Source organism: Clytia hemisphaerica, unplaced genomic scaffold, assembly GCF_902728285.1.
Source record: "Clytia hemisphaerica strain Z4C2 unplaced genomic scaffold, Clytia hemisphaerica genome assembly, whole genome shotgun sequence".
Taxonomy (NCBI): Eukaryota; Metazoa; Cnidaria; class Hydrozoa; order Leptothecata; family Clytiidae; genus Clytia; species Clytia hemisphaerica.
This window is the reverse complement of record NW_027103833.1, coordinates 215,432-243,186: the sequence shown is the minus strand read 5'-3', so window position 1 is coordinate 243,186 and position 27,755 is coordinate 215,432. Positions and strand designations below refer to the sequence as shown.

Here is a 27,755-nt window from a genome sequence, read left to right as displayed (position 1 = left end):
TACTAAAAAAATGGGAAACTCCCTAGTCCTGTGATTCAGCTTGTATGAGATGTCCCCTAATCCACTCAATCAAAAGTAGCTTTACATCATTGTGTATCATTACGTAGAAAATGAAATTATTAAGATCACATCTTTGACAGAGAAAAGAGCGTAATTTTAAGTCTTTTAGTTTTAAAATTGTTTATTTTCTATTTTAGGTATAAGCATCTGAGAATGGTAAAAAACAAAGAAGACAAATCAATCAAAGGAACCAGCGGGTCTGGCACCCAAAAACCTGCTAAAGGAAATGATTCAAAAAATTTGCTTTCTCAATTTTGGAGTTTAGCTTCTTTCAATGAAGATGAACGTGTAAATTCAGTGCTGAACATTTTGAAAGAACTGGAAGCCTCTGAGAATAAAGTAAGATCATTACGTTCTGTAAGTTTACAACACAGTCACAAACAGTATTAAACTCGATGTGAAAAGTTACTCTGGTGTATTCTGCTCAATATCTGTTAAAATAAATCTTCTTGTCTTGGTTTTTTGACTTTCAAAATTAATTAGTACTTCTGAAATCGTATTTGTTTTGAGAATTTTTAACCTTAACCTGTCTCTATCTGTAGGAGGAGAGTGTTGGGTATGCTATCAAGAGATTGATCAAAGGTATTGGCTCATCACGTAAAAAAGCAAGACTTGGTTTTTCAACAGCTTTAGTGCACATATTGGATGATTGCCAAGAACATGTAGATATTAAAGATGTTTATAAATCCATTGATGAGCACCTGAGTACTAAAGGATCATCTACTGGAAATGTAAGGGGATATTACATACTGTATGTACTTTGTCCTACAAAAATTTAAACTATTGTCAGTATAATTTACAAAGTATTAGTAATCTGAGTCTCAAACTTTTACGCTATGTCAAAGGTTAGGTTTATCCTGTTTTGAATATTTCAATAACTTTTTGGTCGTTACACAGAAGAAGTCTACTTACATAGTGGCACACAATGTTTTAAACAGTCAGTGCAAGCTAATTATGGCATAATGTATTTCCCTTTGAATCTGTAGGAAGAAAAAGAAGCCAACTTCGGGAAAGTCTTTGCTCTGATTTCAATTCTCCAACACATTACTAAGACACCAAAGTTGATCAAGGTGATTATTATGTTTGAATTTTGAAGCATGGAACTACTATTTGGCAGTGTAAAAATGGTCGTCACTAAAATTTTCTTATGTAAAATTACTCAGCCTAGTCAAAAAAATATTTTGTCCAAAAAAACCTGGTTGCAGTAAGGATGGATAAAGAAATAGAATAATAAGGGTCTCTTGGCTTTATCATTTACAATGATAGTTTATGTGTCTTTCTTTTTTTCCTCATCAGTAGTCAAAAATAAAACTTTTCTTTAATTTAGATTGAAATATCAACGTTGAAGGCAGTTTATGAAGATTTACTGACTTTGATGAACAAAAAAATTTACCTCAAAGAACTAGTGGCTGTTGCTGTTTGCCAATCTTTTGAAAAGGTGACTTGAGGCCATTTTTTCAACTGCTTTTTTAAACTTGTTGTATTACATAAAGAAAGAAATTTTGGCGAGAAGAGAATGATTTACGTAAAATTGGCCAAATTAAGTTTTGCTGAAATTCATTTTTTCAGCCATCATCCAAATTTATTGTTGCAACCAGTTGCAACTTTTCTGTCTGCAGACACAGACATAATCTGTGCATTGGAAAATCAAATAAATAATTTCTTACTTCCTAGTAAGAGGGTTTTTCATTCAAATGACCATGCTGGACCATGTTTCTTTGAGTTTCTACCCATATTCATAAAATCTAGATGCAACGCTTCAATGTACATTATTTTCTAATTTTGTTTAATTTCAGGCCTTTTTAACAGGTTTTTTGCTCGTTAGTAGGGGGCTCAATCCTTATTATCCTTAGCATCTTTCGTGGGACTCAACCACATGCGATTGGTTCAAAAGTAGACAAGACAAGACAAATTTTGAAACGAATTAGGCCTGGCAAAAGTTTTTATGGCCAAAAAACTGACATTGTGGGCATAACTCCTAACCCCCAAATTAGGCAGAAAATTAACAATTTTTCAAAGTTGAATTGAACGCAAATGATTGATACCATCAGATAGAGCATGAAATTCTGAGAAAAAAGTATACCACAACAACTCTTGTACTTAAAAACATATAAGTATAAAAGGAAAACAGGCTTTCGAAGCTCAAAATTCTGTCAGTTAGACTACGATAGGCCTCAAATTTAGTCTAAAAAGTAATAGATTTCACAGGATTTTGAGCTTTAAATGGTCATATTATTTTGTGTGTTTGAGTATGAGACTTGTTGTAATATACTTTTTTGCTCAGAATTATATTCTCCATCAGATTATAACAATTAGTTTTGTTGAATTTGACTTTTAAAGATGTCAATTTTTAACTCATTTTATTGGGGGTTGAGTTTTGCCTACAACGTCAGTTTTTTGGGCCCTGTCTTAAAAAAGTTTCAAAATCCTATCAACTTTCGAACCAATCGCATGTGGTTGAGTCCCACGAAAGATGCTAAGGATAATAAGGATTGAGCCCCCTACTACATCTAATGAATATCTATATCCAAAAGTAATATCCTAAGTAAATATCCTAATTTTTTTGAGTTTTATGTCAAATTTAAATCTTAAAAGTTTTCCAATGAAATATTTCTGAAATGTAAATATGATTCGTTTAATGATATGGAATGATTTTTTCAACCAGTTCATTCATCATATAAAAAGGTTAAAATTTACAGATATGTTTTATCAACTTTAAATTTATATTTATATTTATTTCTTGATTTATCTGTATTCTTAGATCAGTTATGAAGACCTTAAGTCTTTCCAAGAAATCTTCTTGGAGAAAGTAGCTCATGGTTTGGAGCGCACTACAGCAAGCGACATACTGATTGCTCAGGCGTTGATTAACTCTTACAAGGTAAGAAAGTGGTTAAACATTATTAGAAATATGTATCATGTACAATTTTCATTTTAATTGCCGTCTTATATGTTTCATCTCTCAAGAACTCACAAGGTGACATATTCAAACTAATTTTCGTAAGTTAAACATCCTCCATCTCAAAACACTGGCACTAACTAAATGTGCAAAACCATCATAAGTTATCATGCTAACCTGACCCATTTTAGTGCAGCATTGGTACAAAGTTCATATAGCTATGTATTTCCCATAGATTTTATAGTGATGAGTTAGGGTTCTACTAACCTGACCCATACACCATTCATATCAAAACTTATTTTTAGCCATTTAACCTTTAATTCAAGATTTTCCTGTTTTTTTTTCCTTTTCAAAGTCAATCTAAAAATTTCCATTTGGAAATAAATATGGGTAGGTCCTAGTATTATTATTTCTTAATCATCTCCAATTTTAACGGTGTAAAGTCTTGTTTTATGGGTCAGAGAACTGTTCCTTCTACAACAAGAAAATATGTTTCTATTGCAATTCCTGTGAAGATAAAGATTTAGATTTAAATTAATAATTATCACTGTTTTTTTCTTTTCTAGGATGAAGATTTCCAACAAGAGCTGACCTCAAAATGGGGAAGTGCTGATATCTTGTCAAGTGAAAACCTCAAAAAACTCTATTCAACACTTATGGTTAATACTTGCTCTAATTTTATTATTATTTCTTTACATGACATGACATTTTAATGACTCCTAGTAGAAATCATAGCTTCAGATTTCACTGAATTGAGTTAAGAATTACATTCATGTATTTCAACTTGTCTACTAAATATCTGATTTAAAAAACTTACTTTTCTTTTTAGAACACAACAGAAATTTCCCACCCTAAAGTACATTCCATATGGAAATTAGTTTTGGAGAAAGCTAAAACTGATGAAGAATACTTGAAAACGTTTTGGAAAGTAATTGTTGAAGGTTCAGCTAAATCATACAAATTTACAATAATTTTTTTTTCTCGCTTCTTGACTTTGTATTGAGATGACTAAACCAAATGGAAAGAACCGAGTGAGTTCTGTGCCAAACTTTACAAATCTTGAGATGACAAATTTTAAAGCCTTAAAGAACTTATATCCTTTCACAATTTAATATAACCTTTACTCCATTTCTGGAAGAGATGTGGGATAAAACATCTTGGAGTAAATAAGAAATGTATTCAAATTGTTTTATCCCATAGATGCACTGTTGAAGTCAACACACGAGCGTAAATACCTTGCTGTACAATTGCTTCTCAAACTTTCCTCATCTGTAACTGTGGACTGTGTAAGCATTTTATCTTCCCATTGAGGTATATATAGAATGCCTTGAGTTTTAGATTGAATATCTGATCGCCAATGAAACTTTTTACCCACTCTGTCAGTCAAATATTCAATACCCTAGAAGCAAAAAAAAAAATCAAACCATAGTAAATTTCTCTGAATAAATGATCAAAGAAGTTCTACATGAATCGCAGGATAAAGTAAGTCTTATTTCCCCCCAAATAACAAATTATAAACATAAAATGAAAATGCGTCAAAATTCAAGAATCATAAGAATCACTTGTAGTAAACACAAAAAAAAGAATTCAATTCAAAGTTCATGGACAATGTTATTTCCTAGGTAGAGGAATTGTTTTCACCAGCAATGATGAAGTGTATCATAAACAGTTGTAATTCTAAAGAAAATTTCTTATATAAAGCTGCAAGAGACATGGTAAGAAAATTTACTTTGAGAATTGAATACTTCTTTCTTATATTATTATCAAACAACACAACTTCCTTTTTAAATAATCAGGAACCTTCGAGCTTTGATTTTAACCAACATATAACATAACATATAACCATTCATAGGCTTTAACCATGTATGTAAAGTTGTTCAAAATTCAGACAAAAGTCTGGTTAAGCTTAGTGGTTTTGTATATGCTTAAATGGTTTTACAGAGCATTTTCTCATTTTTAGCTTGGTCGACTTCCAGAAGAATTGGCTCAGAATGCAGATTCTCAAGTGATTCCTACAGTGCTCAAACACTTTGTTGGCAGGTATAATGAGGATTGATTGATAATTAGATTTCCAAGTACTGCCCCTTATACTACAAATAATAAAGATGTCTTACTTAAATCGAGTATATACCCAGATGACTTCTCTGGTGTTCCTGGGTGTTCTGTTAAGGATGGAAGTTGAGAATTATTACAATAAAAAGGAAATTCTTTGCTCGTACAATCAATTTTTTGCTTATAATTATGATTCTGAACTGCTTTCTCTGGGAACATCGCATTTCCACAGACCACATACAAATTGGTAGAAATTTCAAAGATTTTTCTTTGTAATCTTTTTTTTAATTCACTCTTGAAATTTTGATTTCAGCAATGGGAATATAATGTTTGATTCGATGACAAATACAAAAACAGTCGAAAATATGACACTCAAGGTATGAGATTCATAGACATGGGTCTTATTTAGGCCCAGTAAACTTGATATTCGCCGGTCAAAATCACGAGAACAATTTACGATTTACCGGTCTTACTACTATTCTTCTTTTAGCTAAGACGGGCAATAATTTGTTTTTTCTCTTTTTTAGCTGACAGATTATAAGGCTCACTTTACATGGCTTAGAGGGTCTTTTGTAAACGACCAATCACAGTAAGACATTATTTTCATTCTTTTTTTAGACAAACAATACACTTTGACTTTTTACTTGAAATTATTTTTTTCCAATTTTATTACAACACGTAATAATAGCCACTAGGAAAATATTTTTTGGCTATAACAAACATGGAAATCTTTCTCTTTTAATAGTGTGTCATAAAAATCGTTTGTATCATTCTTTATTATAGACTGTCGGGGAAAGATGCTGCCTCCAAAAGAATATGGGTTTTAAATCAGGTTATTTAATAGTTTTAGATAATCTTTTTCTTTTCATTCATTCAAATTAAATCTAAGAAGATCCGCCTTGATACTCCATCTACTACTGATTTTCACCATTCTATTTCTTTAAAGCTCAAATTTATTCAGAAACTTTATGAAAAGTCATTTTCGAATCAACACCCACTTTCAGTTTTTCTTGCTTTTTAGTTGTCTTAGGCGTAAGCTTAGACCTTGTTTACTTTGTTTAAAAAAAAGTTATAAGATTTGTAAGCTAAAAATCTAAAAATCTCCAATCGTTACCGTTTTTTATTCTTTTAGATGACACTGTTAGCGAAAGCCTGCAAGAAAGCAAATCAAGAAACAATCGTTGTTGATGTCGCCTGTTTTTTATTTCTTCACGGTTTCTTCAATGTCTTAAAGAAATCCAAAAAAGAACTTTTGGTAAGCCATAATTGGCCCAGCTAGCTTTAGCGTAGTGGGCCTTTCATTAGCATTCTGCCCGGTGTCAGTGTGTAACAATTTACTAGGCGATACGCGTTTTATTTCAAGCACAGGCTAGTAATATTGTGAAAAATTTGATTGGCTGAAACATGTCTCTTTTAGAACATGATTGGCAGAATAAAAACAATTGCAATCGTCTTTATTGGTTTAAAACATAAAAGGAGAAAATACAATTAACTACTAAAACTATAAGAATATAACAGATGTAGTACGTTTTAAGAAAAACAATGTGATTTACACAGAGTAACAAACCTTCTTCTCTTTAGGAATATGTTCTTTTAAAAAAGTTGTTTTTACATTTTCAGTTGTTCACGTGCTAGGAACAAAACACTTCTGTATATAAGATTAAATATTTTGATTTATTTCTCATTGTTGCTAATAAGAGATAGGCGAGTGGTTTAAGGCGTCTTTGGCTTGTACTAGCGACTTTGGGTTTAAATCCTCTCTGTTACTTAAGTCTTTCAGTCCCATGCGACCGCACTGCGGTCCCTTTGGACCTGTCGTTTTTTCCCAGAGGACTGCATAGCGGTCCCTGATTTATTTTTCAAATTGCGATGTTTTGGCGGGAAATAAAGAGATGTCTTTAAACAGGTTTCAAAGAAGATAAGATAGCGCGTCGTGTGCAAAAGACCGCGTGAAAAAAGCTTGTTCGAGTAAGAAGTTTTGTTTACAAAAGTATTTACAAAAATTTTTGCAAGCAAAATCTGTAAGGCCGAAAATGGGATTTTTACAACTTCTATCAGCTTCTATCAATCATTATGATTTTTCTATAAGGGCTAATCAAACAATTCTTTTTTCAGTTGATAGGTACTGTTGTGCTAAACATTTATCAGAAGAATGAATGCGTTTAAATAATTTTTTCATAAAAAAAACTACCATTGAATGGCAAAAAATTGCTGTTTTCAATTTTTTTTTTGCCTTTCTCTAGTCACGTGACACGCTGATGACGTCATTCTGCAAATTTTTTTCTATCAAAATGATCCTCATACTATAAGTGAAAAAGGGTGAAAACTTGAGAGGACTAGGTTTAGTGATTCCAGAGATATTGAAGCATTAGTAAATGCATTCAAAAACTCATTTTACGGCTCTGGGAAAGTAGCTGTGAAAACTCTGGGACTGAAAGGGTTAAATCTTGTTCAGTTCATATTTATTCGCTGGGCCTTCATGCCCTCTGGGCTTCTTGTTATGTTATAATTTTAATTTCCTAACTTGATCATTAAGATAAAAAGATGAGAAAAGCATAAAACTATCATAAATAGATATTTTTGGATTGGGAAGGAAAAAGAGCCTTTCGAGAAAAAAAACCAGTTTGAAGGACTTTTGCTGGGTCGAAGTTATTAAAACACTAACTGATATTCATTTTAAAGCTAAATTATTGTCATCCCGGTCAAAACATCATGATATAGATAATTGTAATGGGTCGTGATTTGAATAGGGTAGTCCTCCGGAAGGCTCCATTGGGCAGTGAAGAACGAAAGGCTCCATTGGGCAGTGAAGAACGAAAGGCACCCTTCTGCTTTACTCCCGGCTCATATTCTGTTTATTATATTTCGGTGGTCAAGACGAAAGGTTTCATTTGCATTGATCTCCGATGTTGTTTGTAGTTCCTCAATTTGGCATAAAAATCTTCTACTTTTTCCTCTTCCTTACTCTTACAATTAATCCAATGTTTCAAAATGTACCGTCTTACATCCTTGTGGCAACTCACGTAAAGTATGGGGTATAAAACAGGATAAGATAAACTTGACAAATTCAGCTTCCTTTCGTCAATAGTTGCCAGCGATATAAGCTTTCCAACCAAACTGGGTATCCAGCAAAACACCAATAGTGCACACGTGCCTTTTAAAAATATCAGTGGTTTCTCTAAATTGTTTGTTTTGTTTGATCTTTGATTTATATTAATACAATGAATACTCCTCTTGTGCTTTCGGATGATGGTTAAAATACGAAAACCTGAAATCATGGTGAGACAGACCGTCGATAAACAAATGAAAACTACAACGTGTTGTATGGTATTGCTATCGAATAACAAATTACACGTGGATAGAAACACGCTTGTTATCCATAATAAGAACAGTAGTAAATTGACACGCCTTTTACTTCCCCTGTCAGCAAAATAAATCATTTTGTTGTTTACATTTAGACTCTGTAATCTTTTGAGTTGTAACGTAACTAACAACCCGACTCCAAGCAAGATCCCAGTTTGACCAACAATCTCTAGAAAATTAACAATTGAATTTGACTGTGTTGCAACTTCGCTTGTTATGCTACCAATACCATACAGAATGTTTGCCACAAAATTTGACCCAGTGATCTTCCAATGAAAACTTTTCTGATGGATTTTCATGACTGTATAAAGGACAACCAAATTGGTGAACAGTATATCCAGTAATACCAGCAGCAATGTGATTTTTGTCCCAAAATTTTTTGTATTCTTGTTTTGATTACTGTGACAGCATGATATGTTTTGAATGACCATAATATCTGTCGAAACACTCGTACAGTTTCAGCTTACCTAAATACGGAATTTAGCTTGTGTCTAGGATATTTTTGCTTTCTTGCTGTTTGATGGTTTTCAAGCAATGTTAAAATATTGAATATTTGAGGAGTGGTCCATTTTACGAAATTGTAACCAGTCCTGTATATATTCTCCAATAAACACGTCACAATCTGTTAATAATAATCCCCATCGTGTGTTAACTTGATCTCCTTATCATTTAGTTTTAACAACACATCTTAAATGCAGTTAATCCTTCCAAGATAACCCTTTTCTTTCAAATAAGGAGAAAATCTAGACAGTGTCTGAAAAACTAATTCTTCTTATTTACGAAGAAGAAAATAGTATAAGAAAATTATGCAACTTCATTTAAAAATCCAAATAAGATTTTTCAAATGTTGATAATGCTGATCAAAAGATAAAGTTATTGTTGTGATACCAAGGTGGAGCTTGTTTAAAATGTTTTTATTTATCTCTCCAGTTTTTATCAAGTAATATTATAGGTCGTATGAGTCTCAAGGAGTGATATTGATTATGGTTAAGATAACATTCAAAATCCACCAAACCAAATGCTTGATTTTTTATAAGGGCGCGGGGATGGTCACAGCTGAAATAAAAATTAAGATTGGTCCCAGTATCAAACTTTAGAGATTGCTGAGAGAAAATTTATATATTGCTGATGCTCGGTAGACATTAAGAATAGTTCAAATTTAGTAATTTCTGTCTCATGTTTGGAATTCGAGGCTTAACTTCTTTTAGGTTGCGGTCAAATTTAAGCCCTGTGTTCTTATAAAATTGTTCTTAAAAAGCGTTTAATACTGAAAGATCGTAGCCTTTTTCCTAATGGGTGGTACCTCTCCACTGAGGTGTCACTTTTATCCAAATCGTGATTTAGAATTGATTGATGGATATTAGCTACAAGGAATCTTGTTCAATTAATAGAGCCGCCCCAGGAAGTCAATTCTGGAATGCGATAAATTTGGTATAAACCTTTTTGAACAAACAAAGGCGTCAGTTAGTTATAAAACCACTTATCCCCGTTACACTTTACAATATATATATGAATTTAAATATTATACGTCAGAGCCTTTAAAAACTTATTTTTCCTTTAAATTTTCCTAGTTTGACCATGGCCATGGTTTGACCTATTCTCAGGCAGTGGCGTGGTGGGAAAATTCCTCTGGGGTGGCCAAGGCAAATATGGCGCCCTTTTTAAATATGTTTTGTTTTTGGCGCCCCTCTCCATACGCTCATTATGAACACAAAAAAGGGAGTGTGCGAGCGAAGCGAGCAAGAAAATTTTGAGTTTTTGAGGTGATGAGGGGCGCCATTTTTGTTTTTTCATTTGTCAATCTTCCGATATGGGCGCCTGAAAAATCCTTATTGGCGTCCCTTATTTTTGGGCGCCCTTTCTCAAAAGGGCTCCGCTGGGGGGGGCCTGGCCCCCTGGCCCCCCCTGCCACCACGCCACTGTTCTCAGGTAGGTTCATAAAAAAGTATCACTTGTTGATTTCCATTTTTCTTTTAGCTAAACCAATCGTTTCCCTCTGATATGAAAGTCACGGAGAAAGTACACAATATATCACAACAACGCTTCCAAACTGTTCTCACTGAATTGACATGCTGGTCCAAAAATATTGAAGGTATCATTCACACCAGTAGTTTGGGGCTCTGCTTTTTCCTTGGTCCTCAAATTTATATGTTACGTTAGGGAATGTATTTAGAACCGCCCCATATCCGCCCTCCTTGTATGTCTACGTAGACTTTCGACCTGCCCTTTTGGAATTATCTTTACCAAGGAATAGGCTATGATTTATTTGATCATGTATTTGAGTTTGCTACGCTACGGTCTGAGTTATTGACCTGCTTTCATAATTCATGTTACCATTCTGAATGTAGGTCAAACGAAGAAATTCAATGACGGTGTAGCAGAAGATGGAGATTTGTTCACCATGAAAATTTTACTTTTTGCCGAGGTACGATGACTGCTCGTGCTTTATTTTCGAATAAACTTTGTAGTTTTTTATGCTCCTTTAACTTCAGTCGTGTTTCCATAACTCAAACGATTTTTCCGACGTCAAGAGAATCTTTTATTAGGTTTTTTTATTCTATACATTCATCCCTCTCTAATTTGAACCTCTATTATTACTATGGAACAAAAGACATTGGTCCCATCAGCTGGGGAGTGATATAAGTTACTCGCTGTAATTCGAATCTTTCTTTCTTGGTCCCTTGAACATCGAATTAGAGAGAGAGTAAACTGTACTTGAACTAACCGTAATTCAAATAATTGCCTTGGCTGGTATTTCTGTTTATTGAGACTCGAGTTTACAAACTTTTACAGCTTGGTGTTTCTCTGTTCAAAATATAACCTTCATACGTTTCCTCTCTCTCTCACTTTATCTTACAGAGATTACTTCAATTTCCAAAAAATGTCATTTTAATCGAAACCTGGCTTCCTGAGGTAAGATCGGTCAACAAAACACTTTTGAATGACTAAAAAATGCGACTAGAAAATGAAAAAAACATTGTCTTCAATTCATACTCTTCAGTGCAAACTTTCCAATGACAACTAAAACTAGTCTACACAATAGACAGCTCCAGGCTTTTAGACCTTACTATTGGGCTGCTGATTGGCTTAGGTTTCGAAACTCTCTATTATACCTTTAAAACCTTAGTGCGCATGCGATGTATCGCCGAAAAAATTTCAATATTCAAAACAAGAGTGCGCATATCCCGAAGTCTAGGTGTTTCACGCTCGGAACGAAGGAAGATATCATGTAGTCTAAACTATGATGTGATGGCAATTGGAATGATTTTGAAATAGTACATCTCTTTGATTCATCTTTTTTGTAGACACGAGAATTATTTGATGAAGAACTTACCAAGTTAAAAGAAGAAGAGGTATTATAATTTCTAATCGAAATACATACTATCTATACTATATACTATAGTCAGGCTTTCTTTATAACGGAAATGTTTCCTGCTTGTCGGCCATCGCATTGATTTTATTTTCAATTGGCCAAGTTGACCAAGTTTGGTTGTGTCACATAAAATATGTCACGGGTCCTAAGGGTTTATCCCCTACTTTTAAAGTGTTTCAAGAAAGTAGTCTTTCTAGCGCGTCAAGAAGTATGATGATATGTTTCACCTTAGGGCGGTAAAGAAACAAGTGTTAGTAGCAGCAAAGGGATGCAGTTACTCAGACACCATGCCACGTTACATTTATTCAAAGAACAAGAGGAAGGGCGCACTGTCTTACAAGTACGTATCATGATCTATTAACTGAAGCAACACATTTTCCGAGCTATTTTCTATAGCTATTAAAAAAAATCTTTGCCGGGATTAGCTTTTACAAAAGCCCGCCCCTAAAAGTTAGGAGTCTATATAAAAATGTAACCTTGAGTCAAATCTTAACCCTTTAACTGCCGATGTCGGCATATGCATGTATTAGATGGTTTGAAATAAAAAAGATAATAGTTAAAAGTTCTTCTATGTTCAAAAATAACTATTCAACAATGTTCAACTCAAAATTATAGTCCTTGGCTGATACTTCATATATTATTCAAAAAATGAAGTCAAAATCGCTACCTTTCGCCCATGTCGGCATATGCCGACATCTGGCAAATAGGTCGAACCTTCTTTTTTTCCCGTGGCAAATAGGTCGAACCTTACAAAATACGCACGGCAGTTAAAGGGTTAATATCAAGAGTTGTTTATTACCCTAAGCATTTTTTGTTGTTTTATCCTTTAGTTTATCATGGCTTGTTATCTTTCCAAAATCTTGTCTCTTTTTTGACGCGTAGGATGTTCAAGAATGTTGTCGAAAAGCAGGTGGTAAAAAACGAAAAGCCAGCAAAGGTTAGGAATTATTCGTGCTACTTTCTTTACACAATTCTTAACTTTGGTCAAACATTTAGAAAAATTTTTAGAACAATCTTAGGCTCTCACCTGACAGAAACCAAAATATAAAGTGATAATCAGATGGTTTAAGATATTTGGCCTGTCGAAACCTTCTGTGGTCCGAAGTAAAACCTCCGAGTATTTTTGTCTATCTATTTCCAGATGATAGATGATATTACCATTTGAAATTTGAAAAAATCGGTTCCTACACGTAGACCAGCGGCCGAGGTAGTGAATAGTGTGATTTCGTAGGGCATCCCTTAGATCAGGGCAAATTTTTGATATTATGCTCCTAATAGGGTGTAGAATTGACAAAAAATATCTCCTAACGGTTCTTACGTTAAAATTTTATCGCTTCCTTACTAAAAGTCAAAACTTGAATATCTCGACCCTGGAAAATAGTTAAGCAAAAATAATAGTTTGAGGTTTTGCTCAGGACAATAGAAGGAATCCAAATTCCAATATCTCAAACCATTTGATTATACCTTTAAAAGATTGATTTATCAAAATCAAAAGATACTATTTCTTCAATTCTTCAGAACCAGATTGGTCAGAAGTGTTGCTTGAGATTTTGATTGGTTTCTTGGCACAACCTTCGAATGTAATGCGACATGTTGTTGAACAGGTCTTTCGAAGTATTTGCCCTCACCTCACCATGGAAGGATTCCGCTCCCTAACTAAAGTAAGTTTTAAGTAAAATACACACGCCATTACAACTATCAACCCTTAAATACGCGGTCAGTTGATGATGAATTTACAAGGGCAATATATCCGTCAATTATCGTTTATAAAATGCTTTTTTGGACCTACTTGGAAGTCCTATAAATTTACCTTTGTCCGTTCTTTCGTCCGTCCGTCTGTTACCAGCTGTTCTCGAGATTGGCACATTAGTTTTTTCTGATTTTTGGCACAGAGGTGCAAAATAGTAATGCCCAATTTGTGAAAGAGCCCGATTTTCGGAAGAAAAAAAGAAGAATTTTTCCGGTCGGAAAAGCCGGAAAAACCAGTTTTTTGGCATTTTCCTCTTTCAATATCAACGTATCAATTTTTCATTCTCTTTCTAGATTCTAGAAGCAAAGAAATCACAGGACTTGCAAGAAAATGGTACATATTTTACTAAAGATTTTTAACAGAGTGAACTTTTTCCTATAAAAACCGGATCAGGTGACGTTAGCGTGGTCGGTGTCGTTTAAGTGAACTTTATTTTACAAGTTCACTTAAGCGACACCACCAAAAAAGATAGTACCGAACTGACGATGGCACATTTCAGAAAGTGGGCCACCGTCTAAGATATAATTTACTGACCAGCCAGAATTCACTAGTTCACTTAAGCGACACCAACTAGTTCACTTAAGCGACACCCGCTAGTTCACTTAAGCTACACCTACTAGTTCACTTAAGCGACACCCGCTAGTTCACTTAAGCAACACCCACTAGTTCACTTAAGCGACACCTACTAGTTCACTTAAGCGACACCTACTAGTTCACTTAAGCGACACCTACTAGTTCACTTAAGCGACACCTACTAGTTCACTTAAGCGACACCTACTAGTTCACTTAAGCGACACCTACTAGTTCACTTAAGCGACACCTACTAGTTCACTTAAGCGACACCCACTAGTTTACTTAAGCGACACCCACTAGTTCACTTAAGCGACACCTACTAGTTCACTTAAGCGACACCTACAAGTTCACTTAAGCGACACCTACTAGTTCATTTAAGCGACACCTACTAGTTCACTTAAGCGACACCTACTAGTTCACTTAAGCGACACCTACTAGTTCACTTAAGCGACACCTACAAGTTCACTTAAGCGACACCAAACCTTACAAGTTTACTTAAGCGACACCCGCTAGTTCACTTAAGCGACGCCAAACTTTACAAGTTCATTTTGCTGGCTTGAATGATCTGCTGGCTTACCCAAGCCTCGCAGCAAGTTTAGCTAGTTCCGGACCATCGCGCCGTATTCATAGCGGCTATATCGTCCAGGATAGATTGATTTCTCTGGCGGGCTTGCAGTTGCACAGTTGCACCCAAATCTCATCCCATTTCCCCGAAATATCTGTTTCCCTCTTCCAGGAGAAAGCCTTTTTTCGAAAAATTTGGAAACAGATCCGGTTATCTAGGAAAGACCTTCTCCTTAAAACTGTTTAAATCTTAAATCTGTTTCCCCGCTCCGGCTGAGACGTCATTAAAGAGAAACAGATCAATATTTCTAGGGGGATGACATGATAAATTGGGAAACAGACATCTGTTTCCAAAAAGATGACATTGCATTGGACTCGGCATTGAAAACAGATTGGACTTTCTTATCTTAGGGGAAATTATTATATGGTCACGTATGGTCTCCTCTATTTTCTTCTGTAGTTTGATTTTTTTCCTTTTCTGTTCCTTATTTTTTTCGGAAATTATTAAAACATTCCAAATTATAAAAAACATTCCATTCACTCTTATTTTGATTGGCTTAAAAATTTCGTGCGATATTTTACCAATAAAAATGCTCCAAAGATATCGTACGATACTTTTCAACTACCTTATTGGCTCTTTTTACGCCGGCCCTAATTTAATGCTAGCCCCTTTTACGCCACAATTTGGGCTTACGCCAATTAGGGCCGTTAATAACGCCAAAATTTGTAAAAACGGCTACTCATGCTTCAAATTAGTAAATACTGGTACATACTGTAACGTGCTAAGACACTGGGCTCAGCTTCAGTATACGTGTGAAAGTGAAAGGCCCAATTGTAAACACTTTTTTTAAAAGGGCAATGGGTACTAGGGATAAGGGAAGGCCGATTGTAAACCCGTGGTGAATGGTGATTGGAATAAGAGAAAGCTAAGTCGTAAACCCATAGGGTGATGAGTAATCAGGACTAGGTAAGGCTTAAAATTGTAATCCAAAAGTGATGGTTACTCGGAATAAGGCAGAGCTAAATTGTAAACTTTGGTTGATAAGCCTACGTGGCGATCGTTCACAAGAAAGGGAAGGCTCGATTATAAACCCAGATAGTTGAATACTTAACAGAATTAGAGAAGGCTCAGTCGTAGGCAATTTCAGGAATAAACAAAAATAGGAATGAAATATCTAAATTGCAAAAATTCAAGTAGAAAATTTTAAGGCATTGACACTTGAAAAGTTAAAAAATGGTATTTGACGTCAATGTATCTAAAAAAAATAAAAAAAATATTTGACTTTTATGACGTTAAGCGCAAAATCCCGGTAAAATGGGGATAACTCGAAATTAAAAAAATTGAAAAAACTACCCCTAAATTTTAACATAAGGAGGGCGTGTGCCAAATTTCAGCTCCTTAAACCAATTATTCCGCTCTCTACGCTGCCACAAAGTCTGTGGACAAACAAACTCACAAACTCACAAACATTCTGAGATTCTAGCTTAACTGAAGTTGAGAAAAATTCCATTGGGATATCCTTCCATTAAAAATCACTGATTTTTGTGAAGTTTTAGATACCGCGGATATCCGATACCGCATTACTTCGAATAAACGCCCCCTTCTTTTTAACGTCCCTCCAAAAAACGCCCCTCTTTAAGGGAAAAATTTTTAATATACGCGCCCTCAAATAAACGTCCCCTTTGAATAAACGCCTTCCCTCTCTGGGAGGGGCGTTTGAAACAATCACCTGTAATTAAGTCTCGTATGGAGAAAAACTTAGATACAGTGTTAAAGATTGTATTCTTTTAGTGTTTAAAGTAATTTTGACACCAGTTCTACATCTCTGAAAGAACATAATTGTACTAACAGAAGATAAAAAAGGCAAGAAAGCTCCCAATTTACTTTAACAAAATGGCCTTGGATACAAATTATTTAATAAACGCCCCATTCTTTTAAACACCCCCTGGAATAAACGCCCCTCCTAAAAGCCAAAAAAATTGATAAACGCCCTGGGCGTTTATTTGAAGTGATACGGTATGGAGTAAAACAATGGATAATTTTCGTCTTTAAATCACACCTAAAACCCTTCAAATTGAGAAATAATGATCAAACGTTAACGCCGATTTTAGGTAAAAATTGCAAAATATCTTGGCCCTTTTTATGCCGGTCCAAAAATAACGCCAAAGGGCCGGCGTAAAAAAGGCCGATTAGGTAATTGAAATCCTCGTTCATATCAGGGCGATTACAAAAAAAGCGGGGCTAGTACGGACTTATCGCCCCGCTTTCCTTTTCAAATCTAAGCTGAATGTATTTTATTATAGACACTGGATAAACAACGAGCAAGATTTTCATTGATTTCTCATGTTCTAGCTTTGTCCGCAGTAATGACATTATTGTTCACTCTCCTTCCTCCATCAAACAATTTTTCGTAACATTTTAATCATTTTTTCATCTGAGTACAGTCATTTCAATTCCCAAATAAAAATTAAGTTTTCCTTAGAGAGGCGAACGCATCAAAATAATTGCTAATTATATGTCGTTATGACGTTTCAAGTTGCGAGAAAGATACTAAAAACATGCTATGTATGAAAAATTGAATGTTGACACCAGAAATTTTCAAACTTTAACCTCAATAAAACCACCGATCCACCACGAGCCTCTAAAAGATTTTCATACCCCACAGTGAAGCCAAGACACTCAAGTCTAATTTATGTCAATCTTAGCTCTTTTCAGAATGATGTTAGAAAGATATCGAAAGATATCAACTTAAAATTATGTGTCATTTTAGGCTTTTTGTTTGATTTTTCTTGTCTGATGATGTTTTTGGCACAAAAAATTTAATACATGTATCCGTTAAGTATTTTAGCATTTATTTCAAAATTTTTGGCGATTAAAAGTACAAAAAGATAAAGATAGAGGCCTTTTTACTAATTTTGGTGCCCTTTTTTACCTCACAAAATTTTTAGCCTAAAAAGAGGAGAATTGTTCAAAATTTGACAAAGTTTCGACACAAACTTTTTGTAGTAAGGGGCGATAAATTACTAATTTAACTTCTAATTTGCATAATATTTTGAAGGGGGTTTTAGCCAAGAAAATCGGAGACACAGTGCTTAGGTTTTGGCCTTGATTATTGGCTAGCCTCTTATAAAGTATAAGTTCTGGGGTAAGATTGTCTATTTATAAGGGCTGCCTGCAACCACACATGTAAGGTTGGGGTTGGCGGTAACCAAAATTTTGATTCAGCTTCTCCTTCACCGTACCCATCAAAAGGGAAAGACAACGAAACGACAACGAAACGATGACGAAGCTTATCCTCTATACGATTTCTTTACATGAAACTAAGAGGCCCCCCAACATTTTTGCTGAATACCGAATGCGTGGTTGTTGAATACGGTTTCAGTACCATTTAAGACAAAAAAATACCCGGCAGGAGCCGAGGGAAACATTTATGACCGCAATGATGATTCAATTTATTCATTGGCGTTTTACCGTTTTCCATTCCTCTGGAAACCTAACGTTACTCAATACCTTATCGGTAAAAAAATTCACCGGGAAAAATATTCTTCGGCAAAAAGAGGAATTTTTTTGCAGACATATTTTCTACCGATAAGGTATCTGGCACCCGATGTATAATTCCTTTCCCACAAGCTAAAGCTTTGACTGTTAGAAAGAGTTTAAAAACCTGAAAGGATTGACCGACAATCATTTCCTGTCCGGTGGGATACCGGCCTCTATCTTTAGAGTTTCAGCGTGAATTGGAGTGGATGTAAGCTACTTTAATGTAGTTAATCGCGTCCAAATATTTCGCGAATCAGGCCATTCGCAAAAATCTGCGTGTTTTGATGGAATTTAATTTTGCAAATCATTAAAATTGACTTATTTCATAGGAATTAGTTTTCGCGAAATTGGATTTTCTTAGACAAAAACAGTGGCAAATAAGCTTAAATACGTTTTCTCATTTTGTCCTAATAGGCAAAAATATCCTTTTTTGCTGAGCCAGCAAAATTATGCTATAGCAAAAAGCCAAAATATAATGCTATATCAACGAAATCTCGACCTCAAGATAAGGATCAACCTCTAAGGTACTAATTTTTATTTTCGTAATGCCGTCATTTTCAATTTCATTTATATTTGATAGGTGTGAATGGTAATTACGATTTACCTACTTTTCTTGGCGGCGAAGCATTGCATTGCATTTGATTTTATTGACTTTATGCTTGTACAAAACTCCCTTGTAAAAGCATCTCAGTGACGTGAAATTCGCAAAGAATTCGACCTACCCTGGACGATATAGCCGCTATGAATACAGCGCGATGGTCCGGAACTAGTTAAACTTGCTGCGAGGCTTGGGTAAGCCAGCAGATCATCCAAGCCAGCAAAGTGAACTTGTAAGGTTTGGTGTCGCTTAAAGTGAACTAGTGGGTGTCGCTTAAGTGAACTAGCGGGTGTCGCTTAAATGAACTTGTAAGGTTTGGCGTCGCTTAAGTGAACCAGTAGGTGTCGCTTAAGTGAACCAGTAGGTGTCGCTTAAGTGAACCAGTAGGTGTCGCTTAAGTGAACTAGCGGGTGTCGCTTAAGGGCTCTGACCATAGTCAAAAATCAGTATTTCAGTTTAATGTCGATATTTTGGCTGAAGGTTCCTTTTAGGAACTAGCAAAAAACTGCGTTTACAGAATTGTGAAATATTAATTCCTTCGTCAGATATTTAGTATCAAACTTTGTGTATCTAAAACCTCATATTTTAAAATCAAAACTCTCTATAAAGTATGCATCAAGCTAATTACGGCAGAATGATTACAAGCCAAGCCAAGCCAAGACGCAAAATGTTCTTGTAAATAGCTCATCGCTTACACATTGTATTTCGAAGTTAAACAGTGTTCACCATTAATAAAAGTCAATTCCCATAATAGCAATGAATCATTTATTACTTTCATGATCATAAAATTAATTAATTTATGCAATGATGTCATTAAGAATAATTATAGTTTAAATCTAAAATTGTTAAAACCTTTTGCACAATTGAAGAATCATGTCATTTATTTTTAAATAGCTAAGTTTCAATGGGTAATTAACCTTTTTGTTTCAAAATTTCTTTACACTGTCCGCAAAGAATTGAACTATTTTAAATTTTGCGGAAAATTTTTCTAAAAAGATGTGTCAAAAGTTATGACTGTTTATTTAAGCAAAATCCAGATGAAAAATTGATGAAAAACCACTATTTTGAAGATTTCGAGACAAAGAAGCATTTACAAAAATTTTCCGCAAAATTTTTTATTGTTCTGCAAAAGATACACCATCTACTGCGAAAATTTTTTCAAAATGTTTTTTCTTCGCCGAAACTAAGCTCTTCGAAGTTGAAATACGCTTCCTTGCAAAAGTCTACATTTTCTTCTTCATCAAATTTTTTCAATGCAATTTTTGAATTTTCAGATTCAGGAATAGTTTGTCTAACAGAAAATGTATAACATGCCATATTTTTGTTGGTTACATCAGTCAGAAAACACATTTTAAACACGGCAATTATGAAAAATTCACTATGGTCAGAGCCCTTAAGTGAACTTGTAAAGTTTGGTGTCGCTTAAGTGAACTAGTAGGTGTCGCTTAAGTGAACTAGTAGGTGTCGCTTAAGTGAACTAGTAGGTGTCGCTTAAGTGAACTAGTAGGTGTCGCTTAAGTGAACTAGTAGGTGTCGCTTAAGTGAACTAGTAGGTGTCGCTTAAGTGAACTAGTGGGTGTTGCTTAAGTGAACTAGCGGGTGTCGCTTAAGTGAACTAGTAGGTGTAGCTTAAGTGAACTAGCGGGTGTCGCTTAAGTGAACTAGTTGGTGTCGCTTAAGTGAACTAGTGAATTCTGGCTGGTCAGTAAGTTATATCTTAGACGGTGGCCCACTTTCTGAAATGTGCCATCGTCAGTTCGGTACTATCATTTTGGGTGGTGTCGCTTAAGTGAACTTGTAAAATATACTAGTTCACTTAAACGACACCGACCACGCTAACGTCACCTGATCCTAAAAACCTAATGTGCAATGAAGATACGCCCATAATGCAGGGCGGGATCTAAGGTATTCACATGAATTATATCACGAGTGACTTCTGGTGACTTTTGCCTCTCTTACTCTCTTCAAAATAAAGTATATCCCGGAGGATTGGATCAAGTTCATCAGAAAGGATGATCTTACCTGGTAAACTTTACAGACTCTTTAAATCGTTAAAGTTTGATAAGTGTATATAAATGGATAATCAAATCGTTTGAGATCTTTTTCCTGTAGATTCCATCAATGGTTTTGAGCAAAACCGTCAAATCTTTTTGTTTGGTTCTTTTCCTAAGTCGTGATATTCAAGTTATAAGATGTTAACGAAAAAACAGTACAATTTTTACGTAAGAGCCGTGTAAAAACCCATTTTTAGAGATTTCAATTTTCACATCATATCACGACTTAGGAAAAGTCCTAAACAAAAAGATTTGGAGGTTTTGTTCAGGACCATGGAAGGAAAGAACAGCTGGTAAAAGCCCTCAGACCAACTGATTATCCCTTTAAATTGTTTGCTTTCCATACAGAATCTGAAGATGAAGAGGAATCTGGCGAAGAAGACGAAGATGAAGACGGTGGAGATGAAGAAATGGACAACGAAAATGATGTATGTTGAATTGCTTACCATGAATAATGAAATCAATTTATGATATTCATGACGTAATGTTTTCTACGGAAACACCTTGGTTTTTGCCAGTAGTGGCGAATTTAAACTGGAGAAAAGTCATTCAAAATTTGCTCCGTAGAAAACATTACGTCATGAATATCATATATAATAATAATTGTTTTCAATAGCGACTTTATATAATCTGCGTTCGAAGACGGGTGGAGTGGTTGAAACGATTTGGCATGACCCGTAGTTTTGACTCTCAAAATCGGGGACGGTGAAAGTGCTGATTTTACTGTAATCTTCAGTAATTCAGAATCTAGACAAATCGAAAGCTAACCGTCTCTGTCAAGGAACAACGCACGTACATAAATGTCTAACGAACAGTGCAAACCGACCCATTTTATGATGTTGATACATTGAATGTTGTTGGCTTAAAACAATCGCCAACCGAATTTAAATATTTTTAACAAGTCTCAACGCGTTGTTCGGATTCAGCATTGCCATTGTTTAAAAAAAAAACAATGAAAGGCGTGATTTAAATTTATTTTAAAATAACTTTTATAATAACAATGATAGGAAAACGGACAAGAAGACTCAGACGAAAACGAAAGTGAAAGTGATGAAAGCGAAAGTGAGGGCGGTAGCGAGGGCGAAGAAATTGATGAGGAATTCCAACGAAAGATCAAAAAAGCTCTTGGCAAACACGCCGCCAAAACAAATGGTGATATTGACGAGTCTAAGAAGGATGCTGAGAGTGATTCGGTGAGTCTCTATAATTGGACTTTCAAGTGGAACGAGGATTTTCTCTTTGAATTGTTCGAGTTATGGAGTTTCCACTGTATTTTCCATGTGAATGAATAATGGAGGGTAGTAATTACTAGAGTAGTAGAGCATTGAATTAAATGTCATTCTTTAAAATGATGTTGTGTCACTTGTTATTCTTTCATAGGACTCAGAAGAAGAGCAAGAAGACCTCGATATGGACACTGCAGATCCCAACCATTTGAAAGCTCTTGATTCCGCACTGGCCGACATCTTCCGACAACGCAAAGAAAAAGCTGACGATAAGAAGGACAAGCAAGCCGAACGTGAAGCAATGCACCATCTCAAATTACGCGTTCTCGATCTCTTTGTTATCTTTCTGAAAGAACAACCAACCAATGGCAAGATTATCGTGAGTATTTACTTTTGGCTGGTTAGCAAAGCTTTGGTAAAACATTCACTTTGTAATCTAAGGGTTTTGGTTTTGATCCTCTGACAAAAGAAACTGGGAGGGAGTTGAGAGACGATCAGAATTCAATTTCTCAGTTCTAGGGAAAAATAAAAAAATGTAATGATGGATTCCCACGCTCCTGACCAATGGAATTACCGTGGGTTAACTTATTGTAGAAAGAGTTTTTTTGAGCTCTCATCTTTCTTTCAGTATTTGGTCAAACCTTTGCTGGCCCTAATTCACGCATCACAAAACCGTCCCGAGTTATCCACAGTGTATGACAAATCAGTCAACATCTATCGAACAAAATTATGTCAACACAAATGTCACGCATATAAAGATGTAGACACAGAAGAACTACATAACATCATGTCAGAAATTCTCATCATGGCTAAGAAATCAGGTAGGTATTCTTCGTATGTGACGACGTCATATTTTCTAACGGAAGCACCCGAAAGAAACCAGAATTTTAACCACCGTTTTTCTATTTTTAGTAACAAAGATCCCAGCATTTTCGAGTGTTTCCGTTAGAAAAATGACTTACGCGAATCAAGAAAAGAAACTCTCTACTTTTGGATGCCACTTCTAGGCTGGGCTTTAAAAATTGTTGGTTTGCCGTCACCCTACCCTAGATTTTGGAGGTGGGTCGGTCGGTCGGAACTTTTTTTTATTTTGGCGATTTATGAAATGTTCGTCCATGGAAGGGTTAACAGTTTGTTTACATTTAGGTAATTTTGAATAAAAATTTACCAAGATTTCTTTTAAAAGTGATTGTTTGATTTTTAGGATCAGCGCCGATTTTTGTGGAACAAGTCTCTCAAGGTTTAATATTTTTGGTAAGTCAAATGTGATAAAAAATTATAAAATTATAGATGGGTCGCGATACTTCTTAGACTAGACAAAATTTTGCTCTATCTTAAATTTTGACGAAGACGCTTAGGCAATTGACATTTATCAAGAAGCCTTAATAAGTGCTCCCAGGTCCTAGGTCCCAACTCTTTGTAGTTCAAAACTAAAGCTAGAGCGTAAGTATCGTAACCTCCTAAGCTACTCCCCTTCTCCCTTGCTCATCTTCGTATAAAACCAAACCATCGGGCAATTAAACCCCAAGGGTTAATCAACAATTATGTTATCTAAAGATTGAATAAATTGATAGATTAGCGACCAGTTTACTATTAGATAGTCTTACAGCCCTGACAGATATGATTCTTCTTTTTAGATTAAACTGCTTCGATCGAACGTGGATGCGAAAGGGCCGTCGCCCTTAAAGACGCGATCACAACGTAAACGAAAGCCGGATGCCGCTCCCAAAGTTTCAGCAACTAGGGTAACTAATTCGACATCTTTCAAATCTTCAATATGATGGCGCCAATATTGAAATCGGGGATTTTCATATACCATGGATACATTGCGTTCGACGTTCTACTATTCGATACGGTCCTTTATCGATGAAAATCTTGCAAATCGATTTGGAGAAGGTCAGCTCTACTATTAGCGACAAATGTTTATGAAGGACTACTAGAATGTGTAGTCATAGAGTAAGCAAAAATAGAGAATTAAACCCCCTCTTTCTATCTTTAGATGAAGTCATCTGATGAAGCAAAAGTTGTTGAACTCTATAAAGGAGCCTTGGACCATTTCATGCAGAAAAAGTAAGGAGAATTTGCAACAATTTTTCAACAATTTATGTTTAGAGTCCGGACTCACATCCATCCTAACGGTTGGGTCTTGCCGCCACTTGGACCGTCATTCTATAGGCGATTTAGCGATGCGAGACATCTTGCTGCTATGTTGTCGATTTGCATGGGGGCTTGAACCCACAACCTTCTGGACAGAAGGCGAGCGTGCTACCACTCTACCACGCCCCTCTTCCTTTATTAATATTCCCACGATCTTCACTTTATTTTGTTATTTCTAGATCAAGTCCACTACAAGCGAAGATGTTCATGGAGCTTATAAATCGATACCCTGTGAGTGAAAACGTCTTCTATATTCTCACATGATGTGTTTTTTTTCGGTCCTGATGTAGAAAGCAAAGTGTTATTTCGCCTCCTCTGATAATTGCTCAAAAAACAAATCGAGATTGTTTCTGAGGCTGAGTCTCAAATTGATATTCTAAGCTTTGTAAAGTGACATTATTCCAGGTTTCCGATTATTAGAAATACTTTGGGTTTTTTTTCTCTAGAATATAGCATGGAAACTTGGCTTCGATCTTCTTCAATATTTAAATACAGCTTGCAATAATTATAGAAAGGTATAATTTTTTTATATAACGTTCGAGTTTTTCTAAAAAGTTTTTCTAATTTGCTAGAGCAAAATAATTAACTTTTCAATAGAAATAAACACTGTCATGTGTAAGAATTTCGTGGCAGATAGAAACAGAATGAACACATACTAGTGTACAGTGTACTTATTGAAAAAAATGTTGAAAATAATACCTGAGATTGCACGGGAATGTTCTCCGAAAATTGGTGACCATAGATTTGAAGAGGCATTTTTGTTAGTTCCTCTTTTCTCAACTTCAGTTGAGCTACGATCTGACAATGTCTGTCTGTGTGTGTGTGTGTCTGTCTGTCTGTCACAAAAACTTTAGGGCAGCCTGGAGACTTCAAAAATGGTCGGATTTGGCTGAAATTTTGCACACTTGTTCCTTGGGTGAATATCTGGGGGTGTTTTTTTCATTTTTTGAAAATTTTGATTTTTGGGGCCTGGGGACGAGTTTTTCGCCAAAACGAGGCTAAAACTTTGGGGCAGCCTGGAGACTTAAAAAATGGTCGGATTTGGCTGAAATTTGGCACACTTGTTCCTTAGGTGAATATCTGGGGGTGTCTTTTTCATTTTTTTTTTAATTTTGATTTTTGGGGCCTGGGGACGAGTTTTTCGTCAAAACGAGGCTAAAACTTTGGGGCAGCCTGGAGACTTCAAAAATGGTCGGATACGGCTGAAATTTTGCACACTTGTTCCTTGGGTGAATATCTGGGTTTTCTTTTTTCATTTTTCAAAAATTATGATTTTTGGGGCCTGAGGACGAGTTTTTTGCCAAAACGAGGCTAAAACTTTGGGGCAGCCTGGAGACTTCAAAAATGGTTCGATTTGGCTGAAATTTGGCACACCTGTTCCTTGAGTGAATATCTGAGGGTGTTTTTTTTATTTTTCAAAAACTTTGATTTTTGGGGCCTAGGAACGAGTTTTTCGCCAAAACGAGGCTAAAACTTTGGGGCAGCCTGGAAACTTCAAAAATTGTCGGATTTAGCTGAAATTTGGCACACTTGTTCCTTGGGTGAATATCTGGGGATTTATTTTTCATTTTTCAAAAATCTTGATTTTTGGGGCCTGGGGACGAGTTTTCCGCCAAAACGTGGCTAAAACTTTAGAGCAGAGCCTACAGGCCTCAAAAATGGTTGGATTTGGCTGAAATTTGGCACACTTGTTCCTCGGGTGAATATCAGGGGGTCTACAATCGGGCCTATGAATAATTTGAAGCCACTGAAGTTGAGCCCAGTGCGTTGCGCACGTTCGACTATTCTATATAATGATCTTTTTAAAGACCTTCATATATTTTCTTCTCTTTTTAGGTCAAATCAGCGGAAATGTTGAAAGCTTTGTTCGCGCATAAGGTGAGTAGACTGTTTACGTTTGTACGACCCCATCTTTATAACTCGAACGATCACAGGAAACGCAAATTTGCTAGAGTTATGAGGATTCCGAGTAACACATGAAATTCTTTTGCTTTCTTAGATTGACGAAGAAAAAGAATATATTGAGAAAATCTCCGAGGCGGTACTTGAAAATTTGATCAAGGTAAATAATAAAAAGCCATGCTCTATCACAGGCTGGTTGATTAACCGAACCAAAAATAGTTGTGTCTTTAAACATCCTGCCTGGCAGTCTAGAGTTCAGAGGTGTTTTAAGTCAACGATTTCGAGAAGTTGTCGGAAATAATAAGCTCTGCCTTTTCGTTTTAAATAGTTCGGCTTTAATACTGTAAGAATAACCAGCAAACCTCCAGTAAAAGAGGCTTTGTGGTAAATGGTGGAAAGTGATGTTGCTAATTGAAAAATTCACCGTCATCAGATACATTAGATGATATGCACTTTTAAAATCGATCGGGGCGATATAACGACAAGTTTATTTGATGCCAACGTTCCTCCTTTGCACACTCCGCTATTTTTAAGGAGGCCTCCCTCTTCAGTTTAATGTTTCTCCATCTTGCATTTTGACAGGTCTTCGAGTCAACGAAAGAGGCCGGTTTCCCGTTAAAACCACGTCAATTGAGTGAAATTATTCGGCTGATAGATAGCTTCAAAAAGCTCATGCATCATCACCCGAAGGTATGAAGATTTTCTTAGTTTCCTCTAATTCTCTGAAGATTTGAATTGAAAGGTAATTTTGACATATAGCAAGAATATACGAACATCGCGTATCTCAAATCGCTGTTCAGATTTTTCCTATCTTTCTAAAATAAAAAATTGCAGCTCTGTGAAGTTGGTCTATTTGGCCATCTTTCTTCGTTTTTTGACCGTTTTGACCCTACTTTACTTTATGTCATGATTTTTGAGCCAGTAGAAAAATATTCACAAATTTTTGAAATTTTTGAATATTATAGATTATTCTGCTTGAAAACAACTTTCCATCGGTATATAAATTTATACAAGAGAATAAATTGATGCTGAGAAATTGTAAACAAAGGTAAACCTGATCATTGTCAAAATGGGCTAAGTTTGCGCCATTTTCAGACTTTGCAGAGGAAATAGTTATCTACACATTTGCGGCTCTTGTTCATATTTCAGGTCATCGTTGATTGGACCAAAATGATGTCATCATTAAAAGATATCCTTGACAGTCCGATCGCTTCGAAATGCAATTCTCTGATGCAAGTTATTAAAACACGAGTATGAGTTGTATCATTTTTTACAATTTTTTATAAAAGATTTAAACGATTTAAATTTAACTTTGGGTACTGGTTTAACTTTTTTCCGTTTGATCAACTGAAGCCTAGTTGTTAAGTTCAAAACCAAATAAAATGAACTATATCATTAATCAAACCCCGGATACCAGTCTGGAAAGGAGGGAAATGTTACGCCGGAGCTGCGCCAACTTAACTGGGAAAAGTTGAAGGCAGCAGATCTCAAACCTGAAATCTACGCCGGAGATCTCCGGCGCAGCCGCAATTTCCAGACTGGCCCGGATATCTCGGGATCTTGTTACCCTAAAATTTTTTAAAGTGAAAAAAGACCCGAAACTTTTTTTAACTTTCCGGAATGAGGGGTTCTATAAAATTTCA

General features: G+C 35.5%; 1 protein-coding gene across 1 annotated transcript; it reads left to right on the top strand.

Annotated features, from left to right (window-relative positions):
- Window positions 1-197: 197 nt before the first annotated feature.
- Window positions 198-27,422, top strand: LOC136806871 (myb-binding protein 1A-like protein; the record flags this gene model as incomplete). Its single annotated transcript, XM_067063445.1, is given in 35 exon segments — window positions 198-399; window positions 603-791; window positions 1,047-1,130; window positions 1,388-1,498; window positions 2,822-2,941; window positions 3,526-3,618; window positions 3,789-3,900; window positions 4,160-4,245; window positions 4,582-4,674; window positions 4,920-4,999; window positions 5,325-5,388; window positions 5,539-5,600; window positions 5,795-5,843; window positions 6,144-6,266; window positions 10,352-10,466; window positions 10,723-10,799; window positions 11,234-11,287; window positions 11,680-11,727; window positions 11,980-12,087; window positions 12,630-12,684; window positions 13,266-13,408; window positions 13,791-13,830; window positions 21,176-21,255; window positions 21,835-22,020; window positions 22,208-22,432; window positions 22,682-22,874; window positions 23,258-23,307; window positions 23,691-23,798; window positions 24,053-24,123; window positions 24,390-24,441; window positions 24,657-24,725; window positions 26,047-26,088; window positions 26,210-26,272; window positions 26,695-26,802; window positions 27,262-27,422. Coding segments are annotated over 35 exon segments (3,447 nt in total). The 3' UTR covers window positions 27,370-27,422.
- Window positions 27,423-27,755: the final 333 nt, after the last annotated feature.